General features: G+C 61.0%; 1 protein-coding gene across 11 annotated transcripts in view; it reads right to left on the reverse strand.

Annotated features, from left to right (window-relative positions):
• AGAP3 (ArfGAP with GTPase domain, ankyrin repeat and PH domain 3) overlaps positions 1-26,196 on the reverse strand; it is a 56,840-nt gene that overhangs the window by 16,752 nt on the left and 13,892 nt on the right. For 2 of the 11 annotated variants that reach the window (XM_036412658.2, XM_036412659.2), the window contains exons 1-9: positions 9,825-10,913; positions 8,727-8,785; positions 8,439-8,526; positions 8,205-8,290; positions 7,966-8,107; positions 7,614-7,748; positions 7,376-7,503; positions 5,788-5,946; positions 2,471-2,563 (exon numbers count right to left, since the gene is read on the reverse strand). In XM_036412658.2, coding sequence (XP_036268551.1) covers positions 2,471-2,563; positions 5,788-5,946; positions 7,376-7,503; positions 7,614-7,748; positions 7,966-8,107; positions 8,205-8,290; positions 8,439-8,526; positions 8,727-8,785; positions 9,825-10,719 — 1,785 coding nt within the window. In that variant the 5' untranslated portion in view covers positions 10,720-10,913. Of the gene's footprint in view, positions 1-2,470; positions 2,564-2,716; positions 3,567-5,787; positions 5,947-7,375; positions 7,504-7,613; positions 7,749-7,965; positions 8,108-8,204; positions 8,291-8,438; positions 8,527-8,726; positions 8,786-9,824; positions 10,956-26,196 lie in introns of those variants that run through there. The other 9 variants (XM_036412664.2, XM_036412665.2, XM_036412660.2 and 6 more) reach the window with 8 other exon arrangements.

Here is a 26,196-nt window from a genome sequence, read left to right on the forward strand (position 1 = left end):
GCAGGACATCTGGCCTGGAAGGAGCCTGGTGGCTGCTCCTGGGGGGACATCTGCCCCTCGCAGCAGGAAGCGTGCCTGCGTCTCTCCCCCAGGCTTATCAGGCACCTCATCTCACTCCCCCACCCAGCTTCCCTCCAGGGCAGCGGTCCGAGCCTTTCAGACCTCACAGGCCCCTAGGGGCCAGCCCAGGCTCCCGTCTAGGAAAGGGAGCTGGGCTCTCCTCCCTCTTCGCCACCACCTGGCCCTTTACAGCAAACAAGTGATGTCACTGCGTTGGCCAGTTGCCCCTACAGACAGGGAGCGGGACTCACGATGGCAGCTCCCTCCTCGGAGGAGGCCAGGAGCCAGCGGGGGGCAGGTGGGGAGGGAACCCTTTCCTCCCCAAACCCTGGCCTCCGGAGAGGGCGCGGGAAAGAGGTCGCTCCTCGGTCTGAAGCCTGGAGGGGCGTGGAGGGAGCGCCAGCCCCGAGAAGCCAGTGCAGCCCCCGAGGGGCGGCCGCCTGCCCCGCGCGCGCTGCGAGGAGGGAGAAGAGGAGGGAGAAGGAGCCCCGGGTGCCCTCCGCTCCCGCCCTGGCTGCGCGGCGGCGGAGCAGGAAGCAATCTGGGCGGAATGGGAGCGGTGCTGAGGCGACAGCCCCCAGAGGACCCGTTCCGCCGCCGCCTCCCTCCCAGCTCCGCCAGCCGGCTTAATTGCGGAGTCCGGATTGATTGGGAATGCAAATGGCAACTGAAATGCAATCTCCACTCCCAGCAGGAGCAGGGGGAGGGAGGGGCGGGCGTCGGGAGGGTGGCCCTGGGCGGGGGGTGGGAGCGGAAGGAACGCAGGGCTGGAAGAGGCCTCCCCCGGACCGCAGGCACCCCCCTCGGTCTGAGGGCCCAGGGCCCGGACTGTGCTGGGCTCCCTCCCCGGTGTCCAGCCCCCTGGGGGCCCTGAGGCTTAGGGCCTGTCACCGAGCTGACTGCCTGGCCAGCCGGAGGCCCAGGTGCTGGCCTCAGGGCGCCCACCCTCTCCCAGCGAGGGCAGGACCAGGCCCTCACCGCGTGGTAGAGGTTTATGTGGACACACCCCACAGGGAGGAGTCCTCGGGGGTCACAGTCACGTCGCCCACAAGAGCCCCCCAAGGAGGCGCCCGGTTTGCAGAGCCCCAGCAGCAGCGTCACTGGGTTTGTGGGCCTCACAGGAGCCTGCCGGCTGCCACTGCTCTCAGCCTCCGCACCTGGCCTCCGCAGGGAGGCCCAACCGGAGCCCAGCAACGTCCGGGGAGGGCTGGCACAGACGCAGGACCGCAGTGTCCCCGTCCTGCCCTCTGGGACCCTGACCCACACCCGGGCTCTCCGCTCTAAAGGGACCTTCAGCCGAAACCGGTTTGGCTCAGTGGTAGAGCGTCGGTCTGCGGACTGAAGGGTCCCGGGTTCGATTCCGGGCAAGGGCATGTACATTGGTTGCGGGCGCATCCCTGGTGGGGGGGGTGCAGGAGGCAGCTGGTCGATGTTTCTCTCTCATCGGCCGGTGGCTCTCTATCCCTCTCTCCTCCTCTCTGTAAAAAATCAATAAAATATATTTTAAAAAAATAATTTAAAAAAAATAAAGGGACCTTCACACAAACTCTTGTCACACTGCCCTGGACCCCAGGAGCGCCAGCCTGGAGGGCCAGACCGGACTCCGGCGGCCTGGCCACGCTGAGCTCTGGTGCAAACCTGCCAACACGGCCCCTGCAGACACATCTCTAACCACCAGCTCCCAGGAAGGTCTCTGCCTCGCCCAGCTCCTGTGGGCACAGCCCCATCCTGGTGGGCACCTTGGCACACAGGCTCATGCCCAGGCCCAGAGGGACGCCTCCCGGCTCTACCCTCGTCAGCCAGAAGTTCTGGAGCCCCGTCCAGTGCACCCCATCTCTGCACAAGACACCCCATCACTCAAGTTCCTCCCAGCACAGGGACCCACTCAGGACTGGGAGCCCACCAGGCAGTGACTCAGAGAGGAGCTGGGGAGAAACACCTCCACTGAGTTTATCTTTACAAACGGCAAGACTTTGCCGTGGGACCTGGAGGACCTATAGCTCCCACCACGCCCTCAGCGCACACTCAGGGCACTCCTGTGCATTCGCTTCCTTCTCCGGACCACAGCGCCCAGACCAGGCTCTCTCGCGGACGGCAGGTCGCCCTCTCCACATGGCCCAACTCCTGAACCACCAGCAGGAGAGCAACTGAAGGCGGCTCTCTGCTGCCCCCTGGTGGTGGGAAGGTGCAGGCACAGCCCAGAGGGCAGGCTGCTCCGGCCACAGGCTCCGCGGGAACAGACTGCAGTCCGGCTCTGGCTACCCTTCCCACCAGAGCTTAGTCCTTCTTAGCAGAACCTCAGGCCTGACAGGAGGGGTGCCGCCTCTTACACCACCTCCCATCACAGAGGCCCCAGCGTTTCCTGGCCCCGCCTCAGCCTCAGGCCTCAGGGGACTGGGTGCTGGCTGACCTGTTTGATGGGGATGGCCCGGCCGCTCCCGATGCTGTCCACCTTGCACTCGGCGGCCTTCTTCTCCCGCTCCAGGTCGGCGCCCTTCCGGGACTGAAAGAGAAGAGAGGAGGCGCGTTACAGGGGCCCAGGGCCGGTGGGAGAGCTGCCCACCTGGATCCCCAGCCCGCCCGCCTCCCTCGGCCCGGACAGGCCCTGGCGGGGGCAGGGCCGGGGCGGCGGGGCGGGGAAGGAACGGAGACCACGAGTATTCCAACGGGTTTATTCTTACACAGGGCACCATACAGAGCAGCACAGGTCACTGAGCCGGGACCGCCCCTCACAAAAGAGCAAGGACACGAGATACCACGGGCGTGAGGCGCGCAGCCCAGGGGGCCGGGGCGTAAGAGAAGGGGAGGGTGCGGAGAGGCGGCCGGTGGGGCCGAGGAGGGGCGGGAGCACGGGCACGACAACGGGGAGAGCGAAGTCCGGAAGTCTGCGGCACAGACACCACACGGCTCCGCCGAGCTCGGCGTGGCCCCAGGGCACAGTGGATGGAGAGAGAGAGGAGAGAGGCCGCAAGAGGCCCTGTGCCCCTGCCAGGCTCTGGGGCAGAGCCGCCCCGATGCGGATCCTAGGAAACGGGAGGCCAAGAGGGGAAAGGCAAGCGCGCGGCGGTGCTGGCGTCCAGAGCAGAGCAGGAACGCAGGAGTCCATGCAGGAGGGAGCAGGGGGGCGGGGAAGCTCCCCGGGAGCGGCCGGCCGTGGCGCGGGACACCCGCCCTCCGGGCCGCGTTGCCGGCAGGCGTGGGGCCCGCTCCCTTCTTGTCCATGCAGCGAGCCTGGCGCAGCGTCGGCCGGCCTGGTCCCCGGCAGCCCGGCCGCGGGCTCAGCTTCCTAGCCTTCCCTGGGGGTGGGGTTAGTTACAAAGCTCCTGTGGGTCTCTGGAGTGGGGAGCACGGCGGCCGCTTCTCATCTGAGAGCAGTCCCAGGGCCGGCCCGCTCCGGCCCGCACAGGGGAGAGTCCAGAGGTGCCGTGTCACCACCTGGTCTTCTAATTTGGAAGGAGTTGGAAAGGCCTTTTTGTTGATGAAAAGTTGGAAACAGTGGCACATATCTGCAAATATCGAAAGAATAAAGATTTTGGCAAGTTATACTCAAGCCCCGCGTAAGTTGGTCAGCACTGGTGAGGGCAGAGACCCAGGCGCCTGGGGAGAGATGGCAGCGGGATGAAAAGGAAGAGGAGGCGGAGGAGGCGGAGGCGGAGGAGGAGGAGGAGGAGGAGAAGGAGGAGGAGGCGGCGGCGGCAGGAGAGCCGGCGGGGAATGCTGAGGCCCAGGTCCTTCCTGCTCACCAGGCTGCCAGGAGCCAGGAGCACAGGCAAGGGGCAAGTATAGCAGCGCAGGGAGCACAGCGGGAGCAGGGAGAGCTGGCCCCAGGCCACCGCCTGCAGCCCCAGCAGTGCCTGCCCCGGGCCTCCACTGGTGCCAGCCTCTGCCGCTTGGGCCCCAGGAGAAGGAAGGTGGATGGGATCCTGCCACTGGAGGGCAGGAGGGAGGGGGAATGGGGTGCAGCCTGCCCCAGCTAGACTGGCGAGCCGAGAGGTCCCCAACCACCAGAGGGTCCCGGGAGCCTGAGGGGCACACCACATGGCAGGAACCAGGGCAAGAGTGTCCTCAAAAGGAGTGCGTGAAGTCTGGGAGAGACGGGACACATCCACAGCCACGTCCAGGGGGAGGGTCCCTGGGGCACCAGCTCCAGAGCAGGTGTGTCTCTGCCAGGGAGATGCTGAGGAGAGGGGTGGCCCCAGCAGCAAGGATGAGAGGGGGGTCCCGAGCTGAACCCTTGGAGATGGGGACATGTCTTGAGGCAGCCTCGGGGACAAAGGCACAAGTGAGGTCACCATGGAAACAATGCAGGGGAGAAATAAGGTTGCCACCATGAAGATGGAGAGAATGGAAGGCCCTGCGGGCGGATGGCAGGCAGCAGAGGGGCACGGGGCAGGAAGCACGAAGGGCCATGGCAAGGAGCTGGGAGCATGGCAGGGACAGAGAAGGAGGGTGTGCCCGGGTGTGCAGGACTAGCAGCAAAGGAAGGTGAAGGTTAAGAATGGTGCTGAGGCAGGCGGCGGAGGCAGGCTGTGCAGAGGGCACGGACGGCGGTCACATGGGCACCCACGGGCTCTACAGCAGCAGCAGCAGCAGCAGCAGCAACAGGCGGCACAAGCAGGCAGCCCAAGGCCCTGTGAGCCTCAATGGGCCTGAACAGAAATAAGAAGCTTCAGGTCCAGGCAGGGTCAAGGCTGGGAGGTGCAAGGCATGGCAGCAGCCGGCAGCAGCAAGAGGGCGGGTCAGCGAGGGAGTGCGTGGCAGGCACAGGGGACAGAGGCAGGCAGGCCGGGCAGAGGTGTGCTGGGTGGGGCAGGGGCAAGAATGAATGGGCAAGGCCTGGGAGCACTGGCTCTGCCGGACTGGTCCCCGAGAGCCTGGCTGGGGCCCCGCCTGGCGGGCAGACACAGGCCGGGCGGAGAGCCCAGCCCCGATGCTCAGAAAGAGGCGCATGGCGTGACGCCGAAGGACAGGGCGATCTCCTGAGAATCCACGCGGCAGCTCACCCACCTGTGTCTGACCCAAGATCCTGGAATGGTCCAGCCAAGTCCCAGCTGGAGGGTGAGCATTGGGGGTAGACTATGTGCCAGATGCTAGGTCCTGGCATGGCAGACAGCAGGCTCAGGACACCTAAGAGCTTAGGGGCGGGCCCCGCGCAGCAGGAGGCACATGGGGCCCCGGGAGTGAGGTCAGAGGGGCAGGGAAGAACTCTGTGAGGTTAAAGGCAGGTGGCGAGGCACAGGATGGAGGCCTGGGGAAGATGGCTAAGGCTCTGCCAGACCAACCACAGCGGCGGCAGGAAGCACAGGCAACGGGAAAGATGAGAATGTGGACGAAGCCTGGGCCCTGGTGCAAGCTCTGCCGCTAGCTCTGTAGCCTGGAGCACGACTTGGGAATCTAGGTGTCGGGGCAGTGAGAGCAGATGCCGCCAAAGGTCCTTCACGCTGGCCAAGGAGCCCACCGGTGGTGGGGAGGGGAGGGGAGAGGAGGGGCGGGGAGGGCAGGGGAGGGGTGGTGTGCGCGGCAGGACAGGGGGGCCATGTGGATGTGCTGAGGGCAGCCCGCGTGGGCTCCGAAGAGTCTGGAAGAGCCTGGGTGTGGACAAGGCGCCGTGAGACCCTCTGAGCCGTGTGTGTCTGTGTGGAGGGAGACGCAGCCGGCTCCCTCCTAGCTGCCCTGCCTGTGGGTGGAGGCCGCCGGGCAGGCGGGAGGCCGGGCACGGGCACGTACCGTGAAGATGTTGGAACGCCGCTTGGACTGCTTGCGGATGGGTGTGGGGGTGGAGGAGGCAGCGATGGTCTCGATGCGCAGCTCCCGCTGGCTGATGCTGGGGGTGGAGGGGACTGAGGACGAGTAGTCGCTGAACGCGCTGCTGCCGCCATTCGTGGCCTAAGGACAGAGAGGGCTGCTGAGGGCGTGGCGGCTGGGGCGGGGCGCGGGGCGGGCAGCGGGCAGGAGCCCTGTGGTGTGGGGAGCCTGGCCTGGGGCTCGTGGAGCAGCAGAGGGGGCAGAGACAGAACCTAGGAGAGAGGCGGCGTGGCCTGGAGGCCACCGCAGGGCCTGCCACCCCGGGGAGCTAGTGAGAGGCAGTGGCTAGCAAGTCGGAATCAGTGGCTGAGGCCGAAGTGAACTGTCGGAGTCGGCTCACAGGAGGGCGTGACACGAGGCAGCAGGTCGCCCTGGATGTGACGTGTCAAGGATGCAGGAGGCCGGGCAGGGGAGGGCGAGTCTGCTCGTAAGAAGCGTGTGTGACGGGGAGGGGCATGGGAGAGCGGAGGCCGAGCACAGAACAGAGCTCAGACCACTGCCAGAGGAGGTGGCAGGAGGGACCGGCTGGGGAAAGGAGGAAAGACAAAGATGACAAGGTGGGAGCAGGAAGTGCATGCCAGGGTCTACTCCGGGACGCAGAGCACGCCGTGGCAGCCCTGGACCCTCCTTGCACCAGCAGCAGAGGAGCTGCGCCCCTCATCCACCAGGGCCTCCCTGGCAGGGCCATGCGCACACCTGGTTGGAGCCAGCCCAGAGATGGTGAAGGAAGCCCTCATCTGTGTCCCTGCTGTCCCCCACGAGGGATGCGCACAGGGAGAGCCTGGCTGCCTTCTGAAATGCTAAGGGAGGCATCTCTGGAAAAGCCACGGGGCTGCCACAGGAAGCGGGTGGCCGTGGCCCTGGCAGAGGTAAAGCAGCATCTGCCCGCCGGGCCGGTCCAAGGCCGCCTGTGACGGCCCAGCGCTTCCGCAGAGCAGGGTGGGGAACAGAGGAAGCTCTGGCCCATCAGCCAAGGGCCGAAAAATGACCAGGCAGGAGGCCAGGAAGTGGACAGATGTCTAGTGGAATTATGGGAGGACCTGGAAGAACCTGGCTCAGAAGCACACCCCAATCCCCCTCGTGGCATGAAAACCGCTGTGCCTGTGGGGCAAGCACTGCCCTCCTGACCCACACTGACGGGCACACAGGTGGGGCCTGCCACCTCCCAGTCCTGCCCAGGGCTGGGTAGTCCCAACAAGAATGCCTCTGTGCCTCCTGAGTCTGTCCCGGGGCAGCGGCCCTAAAACAGCCTGAAGTGCTCCCGAGAGCAAGTGTCCAGCTGCCTCGGCTGCGGGGGCTGCCGGTGAGAGGGCGGGGGGCGGGGCGGGGCGCTAGCAGGCAGGCAGTCACCGCGGGGTGCAGATGAGGCCAGGCCGGGCACGCAGGCTGCATGAATTCGAGCCGGGGCTTCCACAACCGTAACAAGGCGGGCGACCAATGAGGGGGCACAGGCAGGCAGGCAGACAGGATGTGAGGCGGGCGGAGGCGGGGCGCGGGGAGGCGGCCGCACCTGGTTGATGTGCACAGCCGGGATGGAGGCGGCGGACACGGCCGAGTGGCTGGGGGAGTTGGGCAGTGACTTGCAGGGCCCGATGGCCAGCTGCTGCTTCTTCCGCAAAGCCACCACCTTCTGGGCCACTGCGGGGACAGCACAGTCAGCGACCCCTCCGGGGGAGGGAGGCGCCCGCGCACAGCCGCCCCCAGGGCTCGGCCCCAGGGGGAGCGCCCGCCCGCCCGGCGCGAGTTACCGTCCTGGAAGACGCGCTCCACATTGAGCCCGTAGGTGGCGCACGTCTCGTAGTAGGTGCAGCGCTTCAGGTCCGTGGACAGCTTGCGGGCCCGGCTGTCGTCGATGACCCGGGGGTTCGCGGCACTGATGGCATCTGCGGAGGCGCGGGGTGGGGTGAGCCAGCCTGCAGAGGAGCCGGCGCTGGGGCGAGGGCCTCCGGTCCGAGGCTGGTGAGCACGGGAACCCAGCATCCGGCCTCGCGCCAGACCTGCCCCCAACTCGCCGCGCGGCAGGGAGCCGGCCACCCGGGGAAACCGTCTCGGGAAGCACGGGCCCCGTGTGCCCGCCTCCCGGGGTCGGAGGCCGCTCACCCTGCGTGCCCACCAGCACCATGGGCACCTCGCTGGCGTTGCGGAAGCTGCAGAGGCGCAGGAAGTAGTTGTACACCGTCTGGAAGCTGATCTCATCCTCCAGGCTGAACACAAACACCACCGCGTCCACCCAGGCAGCGAACTAGGGGGACCGAGCACAGTTACCGGCCTCGCCCGGCCGGGCCGACGTTGCACCCCTCCCCACACGCTCCAAGGCCAGAGCCGGGCAGCAGCCTCACCTGGAGCTCAGGCGGGCCTCCTTCGTCCCGGATCAGCAGCAGGTAGCTCTGGCCGTCCACCACAATCTCCTTCTTAAACCGGCCCCCTAGACAGAGCGCACAGTCAGGGCACAGCTGGGAGAGACGCCCGCGGGGCCACGCAGAGACCAAACGCACAGCTTCCGAGGAGGCGGGAGCCCGAGAAAGACGGGGCCCAGCGCCCCGCCCCCAGGGCGGCCAGCTGTACGCTCTCACCTTCGGGGGACTCCTCCTGGACGTAGGTCCCCGTCAGGTAACGGTGCACGAGGGCTGACTTCCCACTAGACAGGTTCCCCACAATGCCCTGCGGGAGAGGCGGCAGCAGCGGTCAGAAGGCACGAGGGAGGAGGGGGGCGGGACGGAGAAGGACCAGTGCTGAGGGGGCAGGGCCAGAAGGATGCTGCAGGGGGAGGCCTGGAGGAGGGGAGACTGGAGGCCGGGGATGGCCTGGCGGAGCCAAGCCCCACCGGCCCCAGGCTACCCGGCCCTCCCCGCCTCACTCACCACTTTAAGCTCCGGCACCGAGCGGCTCAGGGTCCACTCCTGGCTGTTCACAAAGGAGTCTGCGGGAGAGAAGGCTTCCCGTCAGGACTGGGGCACCCACACTGTGCCATCGGCTACCAGCTGTCTCCTACACTGCCCCTTCCTAGTCCCCTGGGGAGCAGCAGGGACGTGGAACCAAGTGAAGACGGTCCTCAGGGTGAGGACACTGAGAGGTGTGGGCTCCCCTTGGCCTGGACCCGGGTCCTGCCTCCTCTTACTGCTCCACCTGCACCACACCCAGCCTGGAGCCCGGGCCCAGATGGCAGGCCCAGGTGAGAGCAGCTCCAGCAGGTCTCAGCCCAGACCCACGCTGGGCTGGGCCCCTGGCAGCGGGGCAGGGGGGCCGCCTCCTGCAGCGAGTAGGAACAGCTCCCCTGCGCAGGGTGGGGCACCCACCGCATTCCTGCAGGGGTGGAGAGGGCGGAGCCGCTCTGGGACTGCCCTCCTCCCGCAGCTCCTCCTTGCTGGGGAGGCCTCCACCCTTCCTCCCCGGCCCCGCCTCCCAGGCCTCAGTGCCTTCTCAGACAGGGCGGCGGCCTGACGTTGGCACTGTCCTGGGGAAGGAGAATGTGCTACCCAGAGCCCTCCGAGGGCTCGCACAACCTTCCTCCTCTGGGCGGCAATGGCAGCCCCCTGCCTGGCTGGGCCGCGCTTGCTTCCCCACCCGGCACTCAAAGGGCAGCTGTCGCACCAAACGGCCCCTGGCCAGCCGCGTCCACCGCGGCCCCGCGCATCTGCAGGAGCAGCGGGAGAGGAGCCCGGCCACCGGGCGCCAGGAAACAGAGATGGTTCCGTCCCGCCTGAGGCCGCCCGGGCCTCCGCGCTACACGTGCCAAAGCCTCGAAGGGACATTTGGCTTCGGCCTCCTCTCCACCGGGTCAGGGCCAGCGCTGGCACCGGACCCCCCCTGTCCCAGTGCCACCTCCCGGGGCCATCGCCGCCCGCCCCGCCACCCCTGGCGCCTCGACACGCCCACCTCTCCCGGGAGGGGAGGCCCCGGCCCCCACCCGCTCCAACGTGGACTCCGACTGGGAAGGACCCGCCGGGCGCCCCGCTTACCGCTCGGCGCGCCCAAGAGCCCGGGAGCGGCGGCCGCGCGGCGGCTCCACAGCGGCGCGGGGGGCGCGGGCGGCGCGGGCTCGCGGCGGCGGAAGCGGCTGGTGAGCAGCCTCCAGAGGCCGGCGGCCGAGCGGGGCCGCCCGGGCTCGGGCGCGGCGCGCGGGGCCTCGGCGCCCAGCAGCAGGTCCCGGCGGCCGGGGAAGGCGCCCAGCGAGCCGGCGTCGCCGTCGCTGCGGGTGCGCGCGCGGGGCAGGGGCCCCGACTCGGAGCGGCGGATCTCCTGGCCGCGGCGCAGGCGGAAGCTGAAGCTCTTCCTCAGCGCCGACAGGCCGCGCCGGGGCCCCGCGGCCGCCCGCCCGCCGCCGCGCCACACGGGCCAGCGCTGGCTGCTCCAGAGCGAGGCGCCCCGCAGGAAGCCGGCGCTGCCCGCGCGGCCCAGCCCCGCGCCCGCCGCCTCGGCCTCGGCCAGCTCCAGGCGGTGCACCTCCAGGAACGTCATGCTGGCGGGCCGCGGCCGCGGGCCCCCGGGGCGGCTGCGCCGAGCGGGCGCCGGGCTGGGCGCGGGGCTGGGCGCGGCGGAGCCGGGGCGCTCCGAGGGCGCGGGCCCGGGGCCCGGCGGGCGGCCGTCGGCGGGGCCTCGCCGGCCCAGGCGCGGGCGCAGGAAGCCGAGCAGCAGGCTGCGGGCGCCGGCGGGCGGCCCCGGGTCCCCGGAGCACACGCTCAGGGGCCGCGCCGGCGGCTCGCGCCCGGCGCACGGGGCGGCCTGCAGGGCGGGGGCCGCGCGGCCGGCCGGGGCGCCGGGCAGGTCCAGCGAGTCGCAGACGCTGAGGGCGCGGCGGCAGGCGGCGGGCCGCTCCCGGCTGTAGCTGCACCCGGGGGGCCAGCCCTGCTCCATGGTCAGGGCCCGCGGGCAGGGGCCAGGCCCATGGCGAGGGGCGCGGGGCGAGGCCCGGGCCGGGGCCGGGGCCGGGGCCGCGGCGCACGGACCTCCGGCCTCGGGGCACCTGGCATCGGTCGACTGAGTCCTACAAACTCCTCCACCGCCAGCCGGCAAGCCCAGACCTGGAGGCCGGGAGCCTGCCCAGCAGGGCGGTAGGCGGCAAGCCCGGCCTGGAACACCCCGGAACGGCGGCGCTGGGGAGCCAGCCTACTGGGCAGCCCCTGAGCCTCGGCAAACAGGAAATTCCAGCCCGGGCTCCTCCTCGGGTTGGGGCAGGTAGGTGAGAGTTGTCACTGAGCGCAGGCCAAGGAACTAACAGTTCTTGCTGGAGAAGAGGACCACTCTCTCCAAAGGAAAAACCCGAAGGGATACACCAGGGCCAGAATGAGTAAAAGTGTCACCTAAGCGTCAGGAGGCAAGTCATACCCCCTCTCTGGGCCGCGGTGTCCTAAAAGAGGTGACCCCATCTCAGTGTCAGGCTCAGACATTGTGAGGCCGGGAAACCGGAGTGAGAGCAGCTGGATGCTGCAGGGGAGCGTGTTCTGTCCGTGCGGAGGCTTTCTTCCTCTGTAAGATCGTCCCGCTGGGCTGTGTTGTCCTGCCTAAGGGCAGGGGAAATCCAAAGGTAACCTTTGGACTTGGACTATACCGTCTGGACAAGGAAAACTCAACTTAAGGTTTCCTGAACACTCTGGTCTGCAGCCCCGGGCCTCACCGCCTGTCCGGAGGTGCCCGGAGGCGGACTGGCTGAGCAGAGGGGAAGAGCTGGCTTGCAGTGCCCTCTCCCCAAGCCCTTTGAGTTTGCAGTGTGGGCTGCTCCTGGCATTACACACTGGGCTCTCCCGTTCCTCCTCCAGCACCTGGAGAGGAGCCAGTTTACCATAATCCACAAGGACCCCAGGCAGATCAGGAGAAACCAGTTTTGGAAGTGGCAAAGATGAGGGGCCCTTTTCCTTTAAAGAGGTAATGCTCCCAGGTTCCCTCCACCCCAGTCCAGCCCAGCTCCCCAGTTCCTCTTGGCTTTAGAAGGCCATGGTCCTAGTCAGGAGCAAGTACGAGATAAAGTGGTGCATTCCAGAGGGGGCTGGAGTGGGGTGAATGCCTGAGGAAGGCAGGGCCTCTCCATCCTAGGTGCTCGGGCAAAAAAGGGCTGGGAATTCCCAAGTCCCGGACTGGATCGCCCGGGGAGGCCTGGGCTGAACTTGTTTTCTCTTGGGACTAGTCATTAACAGTGATGAGGCTGGCTTTGTCCTCTCTGGGTGCACAGTCTCCACATAATAGATGGTTCAGCTCAAGGGCCTTTCCCAGGATCCTCCAGGCATGGAGACAAGAACATGGTCCAGGAATCCTGACTCACATTTCCAAGTTTAAAATTCCCACACCGACTTCCAACTTCTCTATCTGCGAGCCTCTCTCTCTCTCACACACACACACAGAATGCCCCTCCCCCAAAGAATAAGGTGCTCATCTCGAGCCCTTCCCCCAAGCCAATGAAAATGCACGCACAGAACAGCAGTCTGGGGGCCATGGGGGACAGAGGGAGAGGGAACAAGTACCCAGGAGGGGATGGGCTGCTTTAGAATCCACCTGGCTCCACATTTGAGTGGTTTCTTTTTGGTTTTCATTTTAGGGAGCTGGGGAGGGAGAGGGGGAGTGGGAACAGGGCACTTTGAGAGTCTCCTTTTAGTCAGAAGCAGGAAAGTTACAAGAGTTTAAAATTCAATATTTCCTTTAATAGTGTTAGACACTAAAATTTTAAAAAAGACAAAAAAAGGAAAACCTTTGTAATATGTGTGAACTGAAGCCAAAGACACTACGCTGTCATTTTATCTTTCTTTTGTTGAGAGACTAAAAACAAATGTTTTTTAGACAATCAAATGTTAGGTAAGTGCAAAAACTTGTTTTTTCTTACTTGTGTAGAGATTAATGCCTTTTTTTTTTTTTTTATTTATTTTATAATAACGAAATAAAAAGATCCCCCTAGCTGCCAGGCGGGTTTTGGTGTTTGAAATGCGGGGCAAAGCACTACATCACTGCAAATAGATACAGTTAGTCTGCATGTCTGTAGGCTGTGTGATTGCGGAAAATATAAATGCTGCTAATATATTTCCTTTTTACAAAAGCATATCTAAATAGATGATTGTTTTGATGTTAACCTTTGTAAATTATGTATTACCAATTTTAACATTGGATGTAATTGCATAAAAAGCTTGCATCTCAAATCCTTAAAAGTCTAGTATTAAATGGAAAAAACTTTTCCTAAAAAAAAAAAGAATCCACCTGGCTCCTGATGGGAGTAGCAGGATGGACCTGAAGGTGAAAAGGCCCTCCTCACCCCCAGCTACACGCACACATGCACAGTGGCCGGGGAGCTGGGCGGCAGGGCCCGGTGCCAGGGATGGGAGAACACCTCTACTGTGGGCTCCACTGCACCTGTGTGACCAGCCCAGGCAAATGGTGAATGCCCAAACAGCTTCCTCATCAACGGGCTACCTCCTTCCTACCCCTGTCCCAGAGACTGACTGGCAGAAATGAGCCAGCGGGCACTGCCCACGCATCCAAGTCAGAGGACTTGGAGACCCCAGAAAGGAGAGCGGAGGCACACAGCTCTCCTTTGCTGGCCCCGCCTCCCGGGGGCGAGGTCCCTGTGTTCTGTCTGACAGGATTCTGCTCCAAAGAGAGGCCTAAAGGGCACGACCTTGCAGGCAGGACAGAAAATCCGTAAGACAGCCCTCACGCCCGCTCCGTCAGCCATCAGAAACACCCAGGTAAACCTGTCGCTGGGGGTGAGAGTCACCACGGCCGCGTCTGGGCAATGGGAGAAGCAAAGCCTCCTGACGCCGGTGAGGAGGGGCGCGCAGCCCTGAGAGCCGAGTGCAGAAGCCGAGCACTGAGGGCGGGAAGTGAGAAGATGCCGAGTCCTTACACTTACACACACACACACACACACACACACACCCGTGCTGCTGGCCTGTCAGCTTGCTCTGTGTGCAGTTGCGTGTCTGGGGACAGCGGGAATGTACTAAGTGAAGAGAAGGACCCGGGGAAGGCCTGGCTTAGAGGCGCTGCAGAAACAGACCACGGTCCCGAGAGGGCAAAGGCGGCCTCGGACTCAGGAATCCCACAGAACTGCACCTGCTGGAGCCTCCACTCAGATCCTTGCTGGGAGATCCCGATAAGCTGAGGTATGCCCAGCCGAGGCCCCCGGCCCACGGGGGGCTGCGGACGGCTTCTCAGGTGTGGGATGGGCTCGTTGCCAGCGGACACCCCGTGCATGTGGTGGCTCAGGGGAAACCTTCAGCTTCTCCCTGCAGCCCAGATGGTCCCAGAGCCATCCGGCCCCAATATCCCGCAACGCCGCACAGGTTCCTCTTGTCCACAAGGTGGCAGCAAAACATCCTCCTGCAGCCCCGGGCGGCCAGGGCAGGGGAAGCCGGTGACCCAGCAGCCACCACATGCAGGTCTCCAGTCCAGAAAAAAGAGGAGCCCGAGGCTTCCCCCGTTTGCTCAAAGCCTCCCCACAACCCAGCACTCAGGCTGGAGGCTGCAGGACTCCTGAGTCTTTACAAGTGTCAGGGGCTGTCCACGAGACAGCTCGATGCAGCAGCAACAATGAACCTCCAATCCCCCCCAAACCGGTTACCTCCTCCTCACCACGCCCCACCTCCAACCCGAGGTCCGTCCTCGAGGCTCCACCTCAAGTCCACTTCTCCCACCTCTGCACAGCCACGGCACCGCCCCTCCCAGCCCAGGGCCGCTGCCCCGCTGCCCACTCAGGAAGCTCCTTACTATCCTCTCGCGTCCATGGCCTCTCTGACCTCACCTCCTGGCACTCCCCACGCCCACCTCCGCCCGCCAGCGCCCCGAACAGCAACTAGCCTGTGCGTCGCTCATCCGGATCCCCTCCCTCACCAGCTGGGTGCCCAGCCACTCTCCATCACCATGGTCACCTGATAAGCATTACTCTCAGGTATTTTTCTGGTGTTTAACACATTCCCCACCCCACCCCCACCCCTGCACTCAGCCGGGCTTCGAGACTCTCTGTGAGTGAAGGTCTTCCCTGGGCATGAACTGTACGCCAGGCTTTTGTTCCCCATGCAGAGAGGGAGGCAGGCTGGGGAGGTGTGGTCCCTGACTGGTACAGTCTTTCGAGGCGATAAACTACAGGCAAACAGCTCACACACACCCCATGTCCACAGGGTGGCAGTGCGCCGGCAAGACACACGCCCACGTGCTCTGAGCTGAGGGCTGGTTCACGGTCAGCCTCAGGACCTGTCAGCCGTGCGCTGACCCAGGTGCAGTCCCTCCGCCTCCCTGGGTCTCGGGCCGGTCGGTGCATCAGGGACCCCCACCCTGCGGGTTCGGTGCCTGGCTCTCGGCAGATCAGACAGGCGCCTCGCCGCGCAGCAGCAGGTCAGGGACAGTGAGGGGGGCACTCAGCACTGCCACGTCTGCGGGGCCTCTGGCGGCTGGTCCCCCATCGCTTCCCCAAGGGACTGCAGGGTTGGGCCTCAGAGTCCCTGGGCCCAGCGGGTCAGGCTGTTCTCCTGTATCTGAGGAAACCTGATACGGGCTGGAAGCAGCAGCCCCCGACCTTAGACTTGGCCTTTACTGGAAACAGCGAGGTTGCAAATGTAGCTTGCTGAGCTGAGGTCACACCGACGCGGACAGAGACAGTCACGCTCAGGGAAGGGGGCCGTCCACCAGCCAAGCAGAGGAGCCTGGGACAGACCTCCTCACAGCCTTCAGAGGAGCCACCCCAGCCTGGCTTTCCGCCTTCCGCCCCCAGGTGAGAGAATCAATTCCTGCTGTTTAAGAAAACACCCCCCACTGCCCTGCCCCGAGTGTGGGGCCCCAGGAAACACAGAAGCTGTTACAGCTCAAGGCGGTGGCTCCAGCCCTAACCGGTTCGGCTCAGTGGATGGAGCATCCGCCTGCGCACAAAGGTCCTGGGTTCCATCCCAGTCCAGGGCTTGTACCGCGGGTGCAGGCTCCTCCCTGGCCCAGGCCCTGGTTGGGGCTCATGCAGGAGGCAACCAATAGATGTGTTTCTCTCACATTGATGCCTCTCTCTGTCTGTCTTCCCCTCTCTCTTCTGCTCTCCCTAAAAATCAGTGGAAACATCCTCAGGTGAGGATCAACAACAGCAAACAGAAGAAAAGGTGGTGGCTGAGGGGGGAGGGGAGGGCCAGCAGGTATGGCTGCACAGAAACTAACCCCCAGCCCAGCCCGGATCAGCCCCAGGGCTGCTAGAGGGGCTGGGGTTCTGCCCCACCCCCCAACTCCAGTCAGAGGCTCCGTAGCGTGTCCCACCCCCACCCCCAAGGCCGCGCCAGGCACCCGAGGGCCAGGTGGGGGTGGACAAAGGGAGGAAACAGACCGTCCCATGGGAAGCAACGTCACCCCAGCCCGGAAACGGCCTTCGAGCCCCAAACCAGTTCCTCAGAAAGTCTCTTCCTTTTCTTTTCTGTCCAGACTGTCGGGACGAAGGTGGACAGGACAAGACCCGACAAGACCGTGTCCGGAAGGCTCAGTCCCGCCCTCTGGGCAGCCCCGCGGCCTCCTGAGCTTGACCCACATTCTAACTCCCTGGCGGGACCCCGGCCCGCTGCTTCCTGTCCAGCCCCACTGCTTCCTGCCAGACCAGAAAAATCCCGCCGGGGCCAGCCCGTGGGCCCTCCGCCCCCACCAAGAAGTCCACGGCTTCCAACAGCTCGTCCCAAAAGCAAGGGAGCCAGTGCACAGGCACCTCGTGGGGACAGACTCTCCACCTCACTGTACGTCACTGCCTTTTCTCCCCAGTCCTGCCTGACAAGTGCCCTGCATTTCATATTTCCAAACGGTCCAGCTAAGTCCCACGAGCTAAGAGTCTGCTGCTTCCAGGCTAGCAGGCTTTTAAGACATTCAATAATGAGATCACCATGCCTCCGCAGTATCAGCTCCCTCATCTACTTTCATCCTATTTCACAAAAGTCAAGTATTTGAATCCAGGGAAGACGAAACAGAGCATTCAAATATTAATAAATGCACTAATTTCGCCCCGAGATGGAGAAGCTGCAGAAACGAAGCTGTGCATGTTCAGGGTTTAAGCAGAAGGGATGAGGGTCAGTGGACACAGTAAAAAAATAATAAAGACAGGCGGTTTGAGTCTGATGGACAAAAGTTTAAGTGTCTGGAGTCTCATTACAAGTTTAAAGGCAGGCCAGGTGACTTCCTCAGGGGCAGACACCGAACCCCCGCCCGCCCACTGGCGCCAGCACCCAGCACCCAGGCCAGGGCTCAGGGTGACACCAGCAGGGTCCGGACAGGCAGGCTGCCTCCTCCACCCCTGCCAGCTCAGTGATGATGCTCATCAACCCTGGCTCCTGCCCGCTGTCCCCACGATGCCCCGGGGAGAGGGGGTCTCTCCCGGCTGCCATCTCCTCTCCACTTCCAGCTCCTCTGGTCTCCGCTACAGAAGCTGTAATCTGCCCTCGCCTGCAGGCTCCTGGGCACGAGCAGATGACAGACGTCTGCCTTTGCAGCCCAGAGCCCAGCTCCATAGCCCCAAGGACAACACGGAACCAGGGTGGCAGCCACGGGGACACGGCTGGCCACGGGGGACACGGCTGGCCACTGGAGACACGGCTGGCCATGGGGGACACGGCTGGCCACGGGGGACACAGCCGGCCACGGGGCACACGGCTGGCCACGGGGCACACGGCTGGCCACGGGGGACACGGCTGGCCATGGGGGACACGGCCGGCCACGGGGCACACGGCTGGCCACGGGGCACACGGCTGGCCACGGGGAAGGAAGGGCCAGTCATTGAACACGAGAGGCCCCACTCTGGGCATTCACACACACTGACCCACTGAGCCTCACAGTAACCCATCTTGCAGGTGAGGAAACTGAGGCACCCATACCAAGTAACTTGCCCAAGGTCTCCAGTGAGTGGAATTCCAACCCAGGCTACCTGGCTGGCCCCTCGCCCTCGGGCCTCCCTGGCCTGGTGACATGTCTGCTGACACAGGGCCGACTTCAGCCCGAATTTCATCTTACTGGTCCCGTCCCCCCCTCAACCCGCTTCCTTTCCACCTACCCGGTACCCACATCGGGCAGCCCCGATGGCGTTCCAGGCAGGGGCCCACCTTTCAAAGCCCTCCCCAAGGCTCCTCCTCGCCCACCTTCCGAACAAACGCCTGCCCCAGCCCATGCTCCCGGCCCCGGGGCCAGTGCGGGCCAGTGTGAGGGGCTGATACAAGCCAGGCTGCTCTCCCAGGGCCCGTGGCCACTCACCGAGAACGCTGAGTGACCGCCTCCGACCACAAACGGGGGCTGTGAGGGGCGCAGGGGTTCACGCCACGTAGACAGCCACAGAGCCAGGGCGGCACCAGCGCCGGAGGGAGGCGCGGGCCGGGCAGACCGCCCTCCTGAAGGAAGACACGTGGCACTGGGGGGCAGGAGCAGCCCCGGTGCGCCGGTTCACCCACACCTTCCGGCCGGCCGGGAGCCGGTGTTCGGCCACAGGTCCTGCAGCACAGCCTCTGCCGAGGACTGATCAGAACCTCGGGCGTCTGGGGACTGGGATTAGCCTTCTGCATTAATTCTGCTGTCACTGCCCTCAGCCCCATGGCTGCGCCCAGCCGGCACCGGCTCTCGGTGCCCAAGGAGAGCGTGAGGGACGCGCCCGTGGCTGCAGCGGCTTCCCTGGGGTGCTGGGCTCTCGGCTTCGAAGTGAGCAAGGCCAGGTCTCCAGGCCAGCTTGGCCACTGCCCGCTGGGAACTTCCAAGGTCAGAGGCAGCTGACCAGGAGCAAGGCGATGGGTCCTGGGCAGTGTGCGCCAGGCTCAGGCAGGGGAAGAGGTGGCGGGGCCCTGGGAACACGGTCACTGTCTGCAAAGCCCCTCGCAGACAGGCCTCCTGGGGCTCTCCCACCTCCACTGTGCTCCTGTGCTCCCCTCACCCCCTGCCTGAAGGCCCCGCGCCCTGGCGCCATGCAGGGAGGGTGAGGGTGAGGGTGAGGGTGAGGGTGAGGGTTAGAGTGAGGGTGAGGGTGAGGGTGAGGGTTAGAGTGAGGGTGAGGGTTAGGGTGAGGGTGAGGGTGAGGGTTAGAGTGAGGGTGAGGGTTAGAGTGAGGGTGAGGGTGAGGGTGAGGGTGAGGGTGAGGGTGAGGGTGAGGGTGAGGGTGAGGGTTAGGGTGAGGGTTAGAGTGAGGGTTAGAGTGAGGGTGAGGGTGAGGGTGAGGGTGAGGGTGAGGGTGAGGGTGAGGGTTAGAGTGAGGGTGAGGGTGAGGGTTAGAGTGAGGGTGAGGGTGAGGGTGAGGGTGAGGGTTAGAGTGAGGGTGAGGGTGAGGGTGAGGGTGAGGGTGAGGGTTAGAGTGAGGGTGAGGGTGAGGGTGAGGGTTAGAGTGAGGGTGAGGGTTAGGTGAGGGTGAGGGTTGAGGGTTAGAGGTAGAGGGAGGAGTGAGGGTTAGAGTGAGGGTGAGGGTGAGGGTGAGGGTGAGGGTGAGGTGAGGGTAGGGTGAGGGTGAGGGTGAGGGTGAGGTAGAGTGAGGGTTGAGGTTTGAGGGTGAGGGTGTGAGGGTGAGGGTTGAGGGTGAGGGTGGAGGGTGAGGGTGAGGTGACGGGTTAGTAGCGTGAGGGTGAGGGTTTTTAGAGTGGGTGAGGGGTGAGGGTTGAGGGTTGAGGGTTGAGGGTGAGGTTGAGGGTGAGGGTGAGGGTGAGGGTGATGGGTTGAGGGTTGAGGGCGTGAGGTGAGGGTTAGAGTGAGTGTTTAGATGTGAGGTGAGGGTTGAGGTGAGTGGTTGAGGGTGAGGGTTGAGGGTGGAGGGTGAGGGTTTAGAGTTGAGGGTGAGGGTTGAGGCGTTAGAGTGAGGGGAGGGTGAGGGTGAGGGTGAGGGTTAGAGTGAGGGTGAGGGTGAGGGTGAGGGTGAGGGTGAGGGTTAGGGTGAGGGTTAGAGTGAGGGTGAGGGTGAGGGTGAGGGTGAGGGTGAGGGTTAGGGTGAGGGTGAGGGTGAGGGTGAGGATGAGGGTGAGGGTGAGGGTGAGGGTGAGGGTGAGGGTGAGGGTGAGGGTTAGAGTGAGGGTGAGGGTGATGATGAGGGTGAGGGTTAGGGTGAGGGTGAGGGTGAGGGTGAGGGTTAGAGTGAGGGTGAGGGTGAGGGTGAGGATGAGGGTTAGGGTGAGTGTGAGGGTGAGGGTGAGGGTTAGAGTGAGGGTGAGGGTGAGGGTGAGGATGAAGGTTAGGGTGAGGGTGAGGGTGAGGGTTAGAGTGAGGGTGAGGGTGAGGGTGAGGGTGAGGGTGAGGGTGAGGGTTAGAGTGAGGGTGAGGATGAGGGTTAGGGTGAGGGTGAGGGTGAGGGTGAGGGTGAGGATGAGGGTGAGGGTGAGGGTGAGGGTGCGGGTGAGGGTGAGGGTGAGGGTGAGGATGAGGGTTAGGGTTAGGGTGAGGGTGAGGGTGAGGGTGAGGGTGAGGGTACGGGTGCGGGTGAGGGTGAGGGTGAGGGTAAGGGTAAGGGTTAGGGTTAGAGTGAGGGTGAGGGTGAGGATGAAGGTTAGGGTGAGGGTGAGGGTGAGGGTGAGGGTTAGAGTGAGGGTGAGGGTGAGGGTGCGGGTGAGGGTTAGGGCGAGGGTTAGGGTTAGAGTGAGGGTGAGGGTGAGGATGAAGGTTAGGGTGAGGGTGAGGGTGAGGGTGCGGGTGAGGGTGAGGGTGAAGGTGAGGGTGAGGGTGCGGGTGAGGGTGAGGGTGAGGGTAAGGGTAAGGGTTAGGGTTAGAGTGAGGGTGAGGGTGAGGGTGAGGGTGAGGGTTAGAGTGAGTGTGAGGGTGAGTGTGAGGGTGAGGGTTAGAGTGAGGGTGAGGGTGAGGGTGAGGGTGAGGGTGAGGGTTAGAGTGAGGGTGAGGGTGAGGGTTAGGCTTAGGGTTCACGCAATGAACAGAGAGGGGGCTGCGGGAAGGACCGAGCAGGCTGTGACAACATAAAAATAAAAACCCTGAATGATAAAAGCCTGTGAAAACGTGATGGAAATACAATTAATGGGAAATCACCTGGAAAACCATGTGCCTGTGTCGTGGTTAGCAGCATCAACACGGGCAGACCTGGTTCACTGCCCTCTGCAGACACCGCGCTTTCATCAACATCGAGGCAAGATGCTCCTGGCACCAGCACAAAGCTTACCCCTTGCTGAGCATTTTTTAAAAATATATTTTTATTGATTTCACACAGAGAGGAATTTAGAGGGATAGAGAGTTAGAAACATCGATGGAGAGAAACATCGACCAGCTGCCTCCTGCACACCCCCCACTGGGGATGTGCCCGCAACCAAGGTACATGCCCTGGACCAGAATCAAAACCTGGACCTTTCAGTCTGCAGGCCGACGCTCTATCCATTGAGCCAAACCAGTTTCAGCATTGCTGAGCATTTTTTAGCAATAAAGTATTTTTTAATTAAGGTAAGTATATATTTTTAGACATAATGCCATTGCACACTTCAAGGATTAACTACATCTCGTTCATATGTGGGATATAATGACCAACATAAACTGATGATCAAAGATAGATCCAAGACAAATGGGGGAGGGGCGTTCGAGATCAACCAAAGGGCTTGTATGCGTGCAAATTAGCATAACCAATGGACACAGACACTGGGCCCTGAGGGGCGGGGCTCTGGGTGGGATGAGCTGGGAGGTCAATGAGGGGAGAAAGGAGACATATGTAAAACTTTAGAAAAATAAAACAAATGGGAAAAAAAAAAGACTACAGTATCCTGTAATCATACACTGAGTGGCCAGATTATGATCTCTGAATGTATAATAATCTGGCCATTCAGTGTATATCCTATATAATAAAAGGTTACTATGCAAATTGTCCCCTCAACCAGGAGATTGACCAGCAGGCAGGCTGGCCAGCCATCCGTGTGTGCGTGTGTGTGTGTGTGTGTGTGTGTCCGCCAGGCTGGCCGGACCTCACCCATGCACGAATTCATGCACCAGGCTTCCAATATATTAATATATACTGAGTGGCCAGATCATTCTGCGTTCAGAGACCATAATAATCTGGCCACTCAGTGTAACTTTCGGATGCACTGGGAAACCAAAAAATGTGAGAGTGGCTTTACTGAGAGATTGGGGGATCTCTCAGTTGTCTCAGCATCACTGACGGCAGGGCGGAGGTGGCACGCCCTAGACCTCGCCTCCAGCCACTGCAGCACCGGGTGCAGGGACGTTACCACATCCAAGCAGCAGCCTCGGCGGGCCGGAGCACTGGCTGCAAGCTCTGTGAGAAACAGCGCGGTGATGGGCCTGCTCCTTCCTGACCGCTCTGACTGGGAAACGCAGAAAGGTGCTGTAAGACACGCGGGCTCACTGAGGAAACCTGGGAATGGGGATGAGCTCCTGCTGCTGTGAGAGGGTTCCTGTCTGTTCTCAGGTTTCATATTGGTCCTGGTATGCAGAAGGAGACTGGTTCTTAGGAAATATTTTAGGTCTAGTAATAATTAATGTCGTTTTCTAGTACTTTTTTTAAATCGAATTTATTTAAACAATACAACAAAATTTAATCAACAATATAGTTGCCGTTGTTTTCTACTACTTGTGCCCAACGCTCAGGAAGCATTTTAATCCCTCTGTTGTAAAATTCTTGTGATTTTGATGCAAAAAATTCGGTCAATACATTTTTGAGGCATTCTTCATTATTAAATTTTTTTCCAAGAAGAAAGTTTTGCAAAGAACGAAACAAATGGTAATCGGAAGGGGCAATATCAGGAGAATATGCAGGTTGAGGGAGAACTTCCCATTCCAACTGGCACAGTTTTTCAGCAGTGATTCTTGCAGTATGCGGTCGTGCGTTATCGTGGTGAAGAATTACGCCCTTCCGATTAATTAGCGCGGGTTCTTTTTCTCTTAAAGCTTGGGCTAACCTTTCCAATTGGGCTCTATACACTGCACTTGTAATGGTTTGGGTAGATGGTAAAAGTTCATAATGAAGAATTCCTTTAAAATTCCACCAAACACACAACATCACTTTTTTCGCATGCAAGTCAGGTTTTGGCGTGGGCTACGGAGCCTCATTTTTGTCCAACCATTGAGGCCGCCTTTTCAAATTAACATACGGCACCCATTCTTCATCTCCGGTAACAATTTGCTCTAAAAACGGCAAACGGTTTTGACGAGAGAGGAGCAAACTGCAAATTGTGACTCTTTGATTACGGCTGTTGTCGGTCAACTCATGAGGAACCCATTTTCCAAACTTTTGGACTTTGCCAAGTGCACGCAATTGATTGGAAATTGTTTTTTGTGAACAATTTAAAGTTGTCGCAAGCTCTTGTTGGGTAATTTGAGGATTTTGCACCAAAAGAGCTTGAAGAGCTTCGTGATCAAAATTGGACACACGGCCTCGACCACTCTTGTCATCTAACGAAAAATTTCCCTCGCGAAATTTCTCAAACCAACACTGGCATTTTCTGGCGCTAACTGCATCTTGACCAAGAGCACTACAGATGTTTTTTGCAGCCTCACTTGCTTTTCTTCCTAATTGGAACTCGTAAAGCATGCAGTGCCGAATATGCTCTTCATCCGCCATCTTCTTAGCCCTAGTTTTGCAACAAAAACCAAACCAAACACAAACTTTTTCAAGCAAAACTTGTTAATTGCACTTCACACGTTCTGTAGATACCACGTGTTTGAAGGTTATGTCAATACAAGTCAACGCCAAGCAAGATTTTAAACGAATGTTTAAAAACGACATTAATTATTACTAGACCCGATAATACAGGTGCTGACTGTGACCACTAGCAAAAGGGGTGTGTGTGTGTGTGTGTGTGTGTGTGTGTGTAAGAGAGAGGGAGAGAGAGAGACGGAGAGAGAGAGAACACAAACAGGATAAATATGTTAGCAAATTTCAAGGTCATTTTTTAAAATAAAACCTGGAGGGGAAACCTGTCAGTCTTTTCCTCTATAAATTCTGGGATTCCAGGCTCGGAGCAGCCGGGCCCAGAGCAGCCGGATCGGGTGCAGCCAGGCCTGGAGCAGCAGCTGCCAGGCTGGGAGCAGCCAGGCCAGGAGCGGTCGGGCTCGGAGCAGCTGGGTCGGGTGTGGCCAGGCCCGGAGCAGCAGCTGCCAGGCTGGGAGCAGCCAGGCCAGGAGCGGTCGGGCTCAGAGCAGCTGGGTCGGGTGTGGCCAGGCCCGGAGCAGCAGCAGCCAGGCTGGGAGCGGCCAGGCCCGGAGTGGCCGGATCCAGAGCAGCAGTGGCCAGACCCAGAGCAGCTGGTTGTGGAACGAACCAGAGCAACAGAGGCCAGGCCCGGAGCAGCCAGGCCTGGAACAGCTCACTCCTCACCTGCCCCTGCCCCAGGGCTGCCTCTCAGACATGGCTGGAAACTTTTGGGGGAACTTGAGGGTCTGCTGAATCAAGTGAGGAAGGCTTAGATCTGGATGTGTTGAGTTAGTATAGCGCTGGGGTGTTGATCTGTGAGTGCCTTGTGTGGGGCCTGGATGAGGTTGGTTGATCTATTGGGAAATGTCTTTTGTGTGAAGGGTATCCCTGGGCATGTGGAGGTATTATTGATTTGAGAAAATGCTAAGTAACTGATTTACTATCTGAAAAATTTAAAGTTCTGAAAGTTTAAGGTCTCTTGCCAAAAAGAGGTTTTAAAGCTAACACCTTAATTTTAATGGAGAAAGGGAATGACAAGCCCTTCCCACCCAGAACAGGTAATCCAATTCCAACCAGCACCTAAGTTTAAATAATGGGTCCATTTACACTTGAATGGCTACACCTTTTGATAGCTAAGGCAAGTTTACATGTAAACAAGTTTTCTCTCAATTCCCAGGGCAGAAAAAAAACAAGGTTTAAAATTATTAGATTTTAGCCGGGACAGGTTTGGCTCAATGGATAGAGCATCGGCTTGGGGACTGAAGGGCCCTGGGTTCGATTCTGGTCAAGGGCATGTACCTTGGTTGCGGGCATATCCCCAGTAGGGGCTGTGCAAGAGGCAGCTAATCGATGACTCTCATTGATGTTTCAAACTCTCTATCTCTCTCCCTTCCACTCTGTACAAAAATCAATAAAAGATATTAAAATAAATAAATTAATTAATTAAATAAAATTATTAGATTTTAAACGTGTTTTGTTTTGTTTTTTTTAAATATATTTTATTGATTTTGTACAGAGAGGAAGGGAGAGAGATAGAGAGTTAGAAACATCGATGAGAGTGAGTCATCGATCAGCTGCCTCTTGCACACCCCCTACTGGGGATATGCCCGCAACCAAAGTCCATGCCCTTGACCGGAATCGAACCCGGGTCCCTTCAGTCCCCAAGCCGACGCTCTATCCATTGAGCCAAACCGGTTTCGGCTAAAATTATTAGATTTTAAAATTTATTCTTGGAAGTGTAAAAGTTTATTAATTTTTTTTTTTTTAAAGGAGATTGGAAAACCTGATGAACAATAATAGCGGTTCATTGTAGTAGAGTTAGTGATATGGGAGGGGAGTGGACTGACTGTTCTCAGGGAAAGGGAGGGAGGAAGAGACTGAACATAAACTGTGCACCTATGGATGAGGACAATGGGGGGTGGGAACCTGGTGGAAGGGGGAAGAAATGAGGAACCTTTGTAATAATATGAACAATAAAGATTGATTTTAAAAAAAAATTTCTGGGATTCCTGTCTGGCTTAAAAGGAGCACTCTTATCTGAAGATGACACAATATTCTTCAAATTTCCTCCTGAATTTTTTTTCTCTTTTTCGTGGTACCATAGAGCATGCCAACTCAGAGCGCGGGCTCTGAGGCCAGACTCACTGGGTTCAGCTCCTGCCTCTGCCATGACTAGCAAGCAACCGTACCCCAGCTTCCTCGTCTGAGAAACGGGGCCCGCGTGTCCCCTCAGGGGGCGGTGAGCAGCGTGTAGGGACACAGGGCCGCGCCGGCCGGCGCGTAAGGGGCACCAACAGGAAGGCCCTCTTTCACTGCCGTTCTCACAGGGGTGCCTGCTCCTCCCTGTCGCCCGCAGAGCTGTCCATCGGTGTGCGTTGGCAGCACACACATCAAGGACGAGCTGTGAGGGGCACGCTGGAAAAGCCCAATGACACACTGTGCGGCTTCCACAGGAAGTCAGGACTGCAGGAGAGCCGCCTCGGCCGCCCGCAGCACAGCCAGCTCCACTCACAGCCCACCGCCCCGTCACTGCGCGGGCACCAGACCTGGTCCCGGCTGCGGGCACGCCCTTCCGGGAAACATGCTGTTCTTCGGCGTCCACCCCGCCCAGCCAGCCCCAGGCCTCCTGCGCGGAGGGAGGGCCGCCTGCAGCAAGTATCAGCTTCACTGTGGACCACGTTTGGGGGCACCCTGGCAGGGAACGGCTATGCAGCTGAGGCAGCCTGGCTGTTCCACTGCCCTGATGGGAATTAGGGAGGGCCTCCCCGTGCCCCGCCTACTGCTCCCTCTACCCGGGCCAC

This window comes from Pipistrellus kuhlii, unplaced genomic scaffold (assembly GCF_014108245.1).
Source record: "Pipistrellus kuhlii isolate mPipKuh1 unplaced genomic scaffold, mPipKuh1.p scaffold_m20_p_47, whole genome shotgun sequence".
NCBI lineage: Eukaryota > Metazoa > Chordata > Mammalia > Chiroptera > Vespertilionidae > Pipistrellus > Pipistrellus kuhlii.